This window comes from Ursus arctos, unplaced genomic scaffold (genome assembly GCF_023065955.2).
Source record: "Ursus arctos isolate Adak ecotype North America unplaced genomic scaffold, UrsArc2.0 scaffold_21, whole genome shotgun sequence".
Classification (NCBI taxonomy): domain Eukaryota; kingdom Metazoa; phylum Chordata; class Mammalia; order Carnivora; family Ursidae; genus Ursus; species Ursus arctos.
The window spans coordinates 5,175,822-5,185,398 of NW_026622886.1; the positions used below are offsets into that span (position 1 = coordinate 5,175,822).

General features: G+C 53.1%; 1 protein-coding gene across 1 annotated transcript; it reads left to right on the forward strand.

Moving 5' to 3' along the window:
- The first annotated feature begins 3,014 nt into the window (after positions 1 to 3,014).
- On the forward strand, positions 3,015 to 6,740 carry CACNG2 (calcium voltage-gated channel auxiliary subunit gamma 2). Its single transcript, XM_057316141.1, has 4 exons — positions 3,015 to 3,038; positions 4,597 to 4,744; positions 4,899 to 5,039; positions 6,168 to 6,740. The coding sequence occupies exons 1-4, from the start codon at positions 3,015 to 3,017 to the stop codon at positions 6,701 to 6,703; spliced, it is 849 nt and encodes a 282-aa protein (XP_057172124.1). The 3' UTR covers positions 6,704 to 6,740.
- Positions 6,741 to 9,577: the final 2,837 nt, after the last annotated feature.

Consider the following 9,577-nt stretch of genomic DNA (forward strand, 5'->3'; position numbering starts at 1 on the left):
GCCCTCCTTGATCCCCACATGAGCTCAGAGGATGCTCTGAGGGGCGGGAGGCACAGGCCTGAGAGCAAGGGAGGGCAGTGATCAGACACCCAGACCCTACAGGCAGACCATCTGGGTTCACAATCCAGCTTCTCCACTTCCTTGCTGGGTGGACTCAGAGAAATGGCTTAACCTCTCTGTGCCTTAGTTTTAGCTGCTGTATGAGGCAGGAGTTCCAATATTTACTTCGCAGAGTTGTAATGAGAACCGATGAGTTAACATGCGTACAGGGCTTAGAACAGTCCATGCACACACTAAATACTCAGTGAACATTTGCCATCTACATGTGACATTAGCCTTCGTGGCGCCATACAGATACCTTTCTCTCATAGCACTTTATCCTGGTTGATAATTATATGTTTATCTGTGTTGCTATCTGGTGACATACATCTCCTTCATGGGAACCCCATGAAGCCCCATAAAGACGTGGAACCCCATTAAGCCCCATAAAGACATGGACCAGGCCTGTTTTTGAAGCCCTAGGTCTCCCACGCCCAGCCTGGAACCTGGCACTGCGGCAGACGCTCGGTCTATATGTATTCACTGGACCCACAGCTGGTCAAAAGCAAAGCATCTCCCCACGCTGGACCACGCGGCCTTTCCCCGGTACAGCATATTACATTCTCAGCCAGGAATGGCCAAACTGCAGCTAGTAGGCTGAATCTGGCCCACCCACTGTTCTTGCAAACAAAGTTTTATTGGAAAAGGCCCACACTCATTTGTTTACATAGTGCCTAAGGCTGTTTTCATGCTACAACAGCTAAGTTGGGTAGTAGTAATAGAGAACATAGGGCCAGCAAAGCCAGAAATATTCACTATCCATCCCTTTACCGAAAAAGTTTGCCAATACCTGCTTTAGATGTATTTGGTTTTTTTTTTTTTAATATTTTATTTATTTATTTATTCGACAGAGATAGAGACAGTCAGCGAGAGAGGGAACACAAGCAGGGGGAGTGGGAGAGGAAGAAGCAGGCTCATAGCGGAGGAGCCTGATGTGGCGCTCGATCCCAGAACGCCGGGATCACGCCCTGAGCCGAAGGCAGACGCTTAACCGCTGTGCCACCCAGGCGCCCCTAGATGTATTTGTAATCTCCACGAAGCCAAGGCCATGGCTTCATGGGGTTGGTCTGAGATTTCAGTGGGTTTATCCACATGCCAGGCTGGGGCCCAGTGCACAGGAAGAGCTCCATAAATGTTGGTACGTACTGCGTAGTCCCATATGCTGACTCGTAGGAGATCAATAAATATTTATTCATTGAATAAATCAGATACCTTCTGCTCCTCGTGGTAGATTTTAGCACTGAAACCACACCAGCTTCAGGGGGAATCAAGACAATCCATGGGGAAGTCGTGTCTGGATGAAGAGGGGATAATAAACATCGCATCTTTCACTACACACTTTCCAGGGTAGAGCCAGCACAGAGAGGGTCCAATTTAATCTTGACAACAGCACTTCTCAGACTTCCGTGTTCGTACGACTCGGGCTACATGCTTTCTTTAAAATGTAGACTCTAATTCAGGAGTCGCAGAGTAAGGCCTGAGAATCTGCAGTTCTAACAAGCTTGCATGATGCTTCCCATGCTGGCCCTCCGACTGCCCCTCGAGCAGCGAGGCCTTACATTCCTGTGAACTGGATGGTAGGTCCCTTTTCCCATTCTACAAGACGCAGAAACACCCAGAGAGGTAAAGACCCTTGCCCACGGTCACGCTGTGAAGGAGTGACAAAGCCAGGATAGGAAATCAGGTGTGACTAACTCCCAAATCCCCACTCTGCCCATGACACCGCCCAGCCAGAAAGACCTCCTTGGAGAAACTTCTCCAATACAAAAGTCCCTGCTTGCTCCGAAGTCACTTCCTGCCCAGCCTGAATCTGGGTCCTGCAAACTTCAGCCTTCCTAGGCATGGTGCTGTTTACCAGTTGTCCCCTGTCACCTTCGTTCCGGGCAAACCTCTTCCAGGGGAGAGGCTGGTGTTTGGGTTGACTCTGCTGGGCTGGGGAGGCTACTGTGGGTACTGCCCACTGGTTACCCTGCTCTAGAGCACATCATAAGCTGCTCGGGACCTCCTGAAGTGGTCCCATTACTCTCTGCTGGCTGCAACACAGCAGACCTCTCTCCCCAGCCTCCTTCCCTCTTGTCTTTGCACGCGTGCACACACACGCACACACGCCTGCACACACAGCATCCCAGCTCCCTCCCCGGCTGGCGCTCCCTCTCTCTGCTGTCTGGAAGGCTAAGTCGGGATATCCGGGCTCTGCCAGCAGGCTGAGCTGACACCATCAAGCCCTGGCTGCCTGGGAGGCATTTGCTCTGAGGGTACAGGCTGGGTTTGCCAAATGCAGGCATACGGTGGGCAGGAAGCGCCTGCTTTCTCGGAGAGAAAAGACTGGAGAGCTTCCTCCTCCGCTCTGCTCATCTGAACCACGGCTGCTGCCCCTCGGAAGGCACACCAGCCTGTCTTTCTTCCTTCTTGCTGTCACCCTCCATTCCCAGCCGGTCAGAAATCACATCCACACGGAGAGGGCAGAAGCATGAGAAATCATCTAACGGTCCACACCCACTTTCATACGTGGGAAAACCAGAGAGGGCAAGCTATCTGTCTCAGCCACACGGCAAGTGAGTGGCACAGCTGGGACCCAAACCCAGGTCTCTGGACCCTGCAGCACCCTTCCCAGGCTCCTTGGAAGCCCCATAGGGAGAGTACAGAGTGGTTCAAAAGTGGGGCTGATCTGAACTTGAATTTTGACTCAGGAGCTGGGCTGCCTTGGGCAAGTTACTTTGCCTCTCTGAACTTCAGTTTTCTTGTCTACAAACTGGGGCTAAAAAACACAGCCCACCGGGCTGTTATGAGGATTAAATTAGAGAATGTATGTTAGGTACTCATTCAAGACTCGACACAGAGTAGGTGCTTATCAAAGATTCTCTCTTCTCTCCTGAGTCTTCAACAAGCTCCCCTCTCCCCGTGTGCTTACGAAGATGAGGATTCAGGCAGCGCTGAGCGTGCGTGTCCAAGCATCATGTATGCGTGTGTAGGGGTGCAGGGGCTGGGGGATAGGGCTGGGGCACAACAGTTAGCTTAAAAAGGCTTGCAGGGGGAGAATGTCCACTCAGCCCTGGGGGGAGGCAGCCCATCCCTGCCTGCCAGAGAGGGGAGCCTGGTTGCCCAGTAACCCAGGTACTCTCCCTACGTGCCTCATCCTCTGGCCCCTAGTTCAGGTTCACCCTTCTTCGAGTCCCCCTAAAATAACCCACTCACCCAATAGCATCAGTAAGCAGTGTAGACTTCCTGAAGATCCGGGGGAAGAGAGAGGAGGAGTTTTATACCACATATCACAGCAAACTGCCTAAAATCCTCTTGGAAAAATTCTTCAAGTTCTATATAGCAAAACTCTCTTCTCCACAGATTTCTGTAGCCACACTCCCACCAAAAGGGATAGGGAGCAAGGGAAGACTCTACTCCCGGCAACTTCCTCCCCTAAACGCACATCTCCAGCCAACCAGCTCCCCCCCCCCCCCCACCCCGAGCTGAGCCAAGGGCCCTAGACTTCCTCAGAAGCCACGTACCCGAGGTCATCACGGCCTCATTTGAATCCGGAGAGAAAGACTATGGTACTCTCCAGAGACACTTCGTGGAGGATCCGGCACCTCTGGATCCCCATCCCGACACTGCCCCCCACAGAGGCCCACTACCAGCCTGGCCTGCCCCTGCTCCTGCCCCTGCCCTCGGCCATCTGCATCCCTCTGCCCTCCTGTCCTCCCACAGGCAGAAGTAAACTGTTCCTGAGGGCGTTCTTTTCTTGTGCCTGTTCGTTGGTCCTTCCTTTTCACCTTATCCTGAAGGCGTTTTTTGTTTTTGTTTTTCACTTGTTCTTTTCTTGGCAACATGTCTGCTCCTTCCTCTGTCTGGACCACCTCACCACGTTTATTCACTCAAATGAGCCTACCACTGGGGACCTATGGTGTCTCCAGCACCCACCCAGGAGGTGGGGACAGTGAGATTAAAAAGAGAGAAAAAAAAAAAAAAAGAAGAAGCCACAGTTCTTGCCTTCGTGGGACCCCATGGCTTGGGGAAGCATATATAGAAACAAGCTTTTCCTATACTAACTCTCCTTTATCCAGACTTTTCTACGTGTCCTCAGAGACTTATCCAAGTGCATTATCAGAATCAGCTCATTTAATCTTCACGGCAATCTGAGGAGGCAGGCACTAGGACCATCCCCATTTTACATGAGGAAACTGAGGCACAGAGAGACAACTCGCCTAACCGTACACAGCTAATACATGCCAAACCCAGATTCAAATCCAGATTGTGTGGCTCCTTCACCATGATAACACGCTGCCCCAGGTGCCCCAGTGTAGAGGAAGGAAGGGAGGGATGGCTTTGCTTAAGGAAGTCAGGGAAGGCTTGACAGAGGAGGCGAGTTTGAGTTGAGTTTTTATGGATGAATAGAAGTTTGCTGAGTCAGAAAGAGCAGGAAAAGCACTTCTAGAAGAACGGTCAGTATGTCAAAAGTCAGAAGCATGCAATGACATGACATGGGAAGTTTGCTGTGGCTAGACCAAAGGGGACACGGGGACCAGGAGTGGAGACCAGAGGCATGAGGCTGGAGATGGGCAGAGGCCAAGTCACACAGGGCCCTGTGGGCCTCATGAGGCACTGGCATTTGGTCCTGTAGGCAGACAGGAGCCCCCTGAAGGGCTAGGAGGTGGGCACTGGCTTGTTCCTCCTCCCTCCCTCCCTCCCTAAGCAAACTTGACCGTGGCCCCGTGTCCACGAAACCCCCACTCCATGGGCCACTCTCTCCCCCGTGGCTCACGGCTGTGCCGTTCTCTCTCTCCCTGACCGCCCGTGTTCCACAGGGGCCGTGAGGGCCTCGAGCATTTTCCCGATCCTGAGCGTGATTCTGCTTTTCATGGGCGGACTCTGCATCGCAGCCAGTGAGTTCTACAAGACTCGACACAACATCATCTTGAGTGCCGGCATCTTCTTCGTGTCTGCAGGTAATGGCCTCTGACCTGCGCAGGCCAGAGCCCGGGCCCGCCTGGGGGGAGAAGGCCGGGGTTTGGGTACCCAGCGGCTGGGAGGTCCTAACGGAGACAGGAGGGAGGGAGAAGACAAATCTCCAGGACTTACAACAGGTCAGGTCATAGGGAAGGCAGGTTGTGCCGGGGCTTCTAGCCCGCAGTAACATCCAAGCCCCGCCCCCCCCAGTCCTCCAGAAACATCCCTGGACCCTGTATCTCAGCCCAAGGGCCCATCTTCCTCCCACCTTTCAGAAAAGGACCCAAATCCCAGGTCCCTCTCAGAATACTGGGCCTATCCTCACCGCCCTGTCCCCTCACTGTCCCACCCCAGGGGGAGCAGGCAGGCACCGAAAACCACATACCTCAGCCCTGTTACAGGACAAGTCACATTGCTTCAGATGCCATAAAAAGCCGATGGCCCTACTTATCACACCCCGGCCCCCAACAGCTTCACGTGCGCTAATTCATTTAAAAGAGTGAGTCCTACCATCTCCACCCCCCCACACACACACACTTTACAAATCTGCAAACTAACTCAGGTCACCTTGCCAAAGGCTTTGAATCCAGGCAGTCTGGCTCCAGGAGCCAGTCCCAATCCCCTGCTATACCAGCTTCAAACCTCTGTGCAGCCTTGAGCAAGTTACTTACCCTCTCTGCGATCCACTTCCTCGTTCGCAAGCCCCTGGAAAGGCACTGCAGAGTGAAGGCAGGTAGCAAATGCTCAGTAAACAATACCCCTTACTATTACCCCGTGCGTGGTGCTAGAACGCCTCTCCTCTCCTCTCCTCTCCTCTCCTCTCCTCTCCTCTCCTCTCCTCTCCTCTCCTCTCCTCTCCCCTCCTCTCCTCTCCTCTCCTCCCTTAGCTTTGTATCCATCAGCCCTCCCCTTTGTCACTCTCTCCAATGGCATGATCCAATATTAAGGCGATGCTTTGCCACTAGCCCTCTATTCTATGGCACGGGCCAGGCAATCCCTGGAGCCGGCAAGGTCCAGGTGGCTGTCCCTGTCCATTAGTCCTGCCCAGGGCCTGAGACCGCCCTGGGAACTAACCACCCCTCTCTCTGATTCCCCCCCCCGCCCCACGCCCACCCTGTGCCCCGCAGGTCTGAGTAACATCATTGGCATCATAGTGTACATATCTGCCAATGCCGGAGACCCCTCCAAGAGCGACTCCAAAAAGAATAGTTACTCGTACGGCTGGTCCTTCTACTTTGGGGCCCTGTCCTTCATCATCGCCGAGATGGTCGGGGTGCTGGCCGTGCACATGTTTATTGACCGGCACAAACAGCTGCGGGCCACGGCCCGCGCCACGGACTACCTCCAGGCCTCCGCCATCACCCGCATTCCCAGCTACCGCTACCGCTATCAGCGCCGCAGCCGCTCCAGCTCCCGCTCCACCGAGCCCTCACACTCCAGGGACGCCTCCCCCGTGGGCATCAAGGGCTTCAACACCCTGCCGTCCACGGAGATCTCCATGTACACCCTCAGCAGGGACCCCCTGAAGGCCGCCACCACGCCCACCGCCACCTACAACTCCGACAGGGATAACAGCTTCCTCCAAGTCCACAACTGTATCCAGAAGGAGAACAAAGACTCTCTCCACTCCAACACAGCCAACCGCCGGACCACCCCCGTATGAAGCCCGCGGGGGGCCTGGCGGCGCCGCAGGATGGGCGCGCGGCCCCCCCTCGCGTGGTTCCCCCCCAGGTGGGGAGGGGGGAACGAGGGCGGGGGGGCGGGAACCCAACCATCCACTGGGGGGAAAAACCTTCCAAAAGCAAAAAAAAAACAAAAAAAGAGAAAAACAAAACAAGTAAATTAAAAAAAAAAAGAACAAAATATAAGAGGAACAAAGAAGCAAAACGACAGGAAATGTGAAAAAAATATTAACCGAGGGGAAGAATAACAAACTTTAAAAAAAAAAAAAAAAGCGAGAGAGGTTAAACAATTAAAAATAGAAAATAAATCTAAAAGAAAATGCATGATTTCCCATGTACCATTATTTTAACATTTAATAAAAACCAATTTAAATGAAAAAATAAAAGGGAACCAAGATAACATTAAAGCAAAAAACGAGGAGCAGAAAGGAAGGGGGAATGTTCTCTGCATTTATCAGGGGTTTATGTTCCTTTTTGTTTTAATGCGGGCGACTTACTTTTCTGTTCTCTTTAACCCCAAGCGGGCTCTGCCTCCCTGGGCGAGTGGGGGGGTGGAGACTCAGGGGCCCCGGGGCCAGGTGAGCCCCTCGGTCACTGCCAGGTCCCTGGAGCCTCTGGATGGGTGCCCCAGGAACACTGGGCAAGCTCCAAGGCTTGCGAGCCGGCTCCACCCGGCATCGATGGGGCAATTGTAGGCCTCCAGGTGACCCTAGAGTCCTTGTTCCCTCCTGTCCGAAAGGTGCCTGGAGGGGGGTGCACTTGGGGCTTGCCCAGCCCCCAAGTTCCCAGTCCTTAATGGTCCTTAACCCACTGTGATGACTTCCTAGGCCTTGAGGGAGGGGAAGGAGAGGGGATGGCTGCCGTTGGCTTGCAAGATGCCCGAAACCCTGGAATCCTCAGGGTGAGCTTCTTGGGGTTACCACCCAAGCTCCTGTCCTTGGGAGCAGGAGATGCTCACCCCCCAGGGGGATATAAAGCAGCTCTCCCTCCTCACCTCTCACCTCAGGGCCACCTGATGACCCTGGGGCGATGGTGGACCCCCAGACTCATAGGCCCCCCTGGCCCCCTGGGAAGGGGGCTTATTGACCCTTTGGGGGTCCTTGGACTCACTGAAGCCCCCCTAGGGCCCGGCGGGTCCAACAATGACACTGCAAAAAGGTTTCTTTTTACAAAAGAAAAAGGAAAAACAAGTGGTGATTTTTTTTTAATAAAAAAACCACAGACTATAAATAAATGTAAATATATAATAAGTGGATTTACTTGCAAGAAAAACAGATAGTATTTTTCTTTTAATTCTTTTCCAGCTTTAAACTGTGAAAACAAAACAATAGGGTAGGGTGGGGGACTTAAAATTTAGCAGGGAACTTGTAAAGAGAAAACAGAAAACAAATAGACAAATCCATTAAAAACAAAACAAAAAACTGCTGGGAGAGATCAGGGCTGGGCTCAAGGGGGAGGCAGAGGAGGAAGGCCCCAGGGGAGGCAGGGAGGTTGTACGACAGAGATCTCTTCCTTATACCAGGAAGGTGCTGCTAACGCGGAAGAGAGAGAATCTCGACGAAGAACCAGGTCTACACGAAGATCGCACACCCACCCCCACACACTCACACGCACACACAGTCCTCCAGGCCCCGCGCTCCAACCCGCCGGGATACACACTCAGTCTAAACCCTTCCTCCCCCATACACAGCCAGGAGCAGGGTTCAGAGAACACTGACTCCTGCCCTCCAAAGCCATTCACACCACCACCACCACCACCACCACCACCACCACCACCACACACACACACACCCCACTCTCATGAATGAAGGACCCCAGTTTAAAATCCAGCTCTGGATTCTGGAATCTCTTGCTGTGGTGGCCTTTCTGGGCCTCAGTTTCCCCCTACGTAAGCATATGAATTGACCTAGATGAGCTCCAAAGGCCTATTCTTATTCTTGGTGTCGATGACTTTTAAGATCTGCCACCTGCCCAGAGGAAGATGCCAGGGATGACCAAAATAGCAGCCATCCAGCCCCCAGACATTGAGAACATTCCCAAATCATCAGTCAGCCTCTCAGCCACACACACACACACACACACACACACACACACACACCCATATGCCTCCTCACTGTGCTCCCAAACCCCTGCCCCCACGTCCAATGTCAGAGCAAAAATACATCCATATGAGCAAACGTATCCTGCCATTCAGACAGAGAGGGGGAAAGGCACCAGAGGTCCCCAAGGTCACTCTTCATTCTGTGTCCCCTTTCTTTAGTACCATAACCCAGTCACAGAGAGTGAACGGGGCTTCTTTGAGAGAAGAGATCAGCCGCCAGGCTTTCCCCGCTATCTTTGGGGGTCAGAGAAAAAAAGGGTCCTCTGGGGTTGGCTGGGTGGGGTTAAGGTCAAGGGGATGGAGGAGATGGCTTTACAAAGTTTGGTCACAGGTTGAGTACCAACCCCCAAAATAAAGCTGACACCACGGACTAAAGTCTGGGGTGTCCCGTGTTGCTCCCCATTCTTCCAGAGCAACAAGGTTCAGACAGAGAGAAACCCAACAGCTTTCTCGAATGCCAATTTCAGCCCAGCCTGCCGGCCACTCTGCTGAAGGTGGGGGCCTTGCTAGACCCATCAGCAGGTCTTGCTTCACCTCTTTCTTGACCCTGGCCTGGCCTGAAGTTCCGCAAGTTGAGCTCTGGAGAGTTGTGGGGAGTGGCTCTTGAGGCTTTGGGGGTGCTTGCACACTCCCAGCCACACTTCCCTTGTTTTGTCTGGGAAAGGAAAGCTCTGTTTTCAAGTCAGCTGCAGCGGGAACCCTAAACTCAGCCTGAGCCACAAGGCAGAACATCTGCCCGCCCAGCCCCTCAAGT

Coding starts and splice junctions, on each gene's coding strand:
- CACNG2 (XM_057316141.1), top strand. CDS start 3,015: ATGAGGATTCAGGCAGCGCTGAGC. Junction 3,039..4,596: donor GGATTCAGGCAGCGCTGAGC/GTGCGTGTCCAA, acceptor TGCTGTGGCTAG/ACCAAAGGGGACACGGGGAC. Junction 4,745..4,898: donor GCCCCCTGAAGGGCTAGGAG/GTGGGCACTGGC, acceptor CGTGTTCCACAG/GGGCCGTGAGGGCCTCGAGC.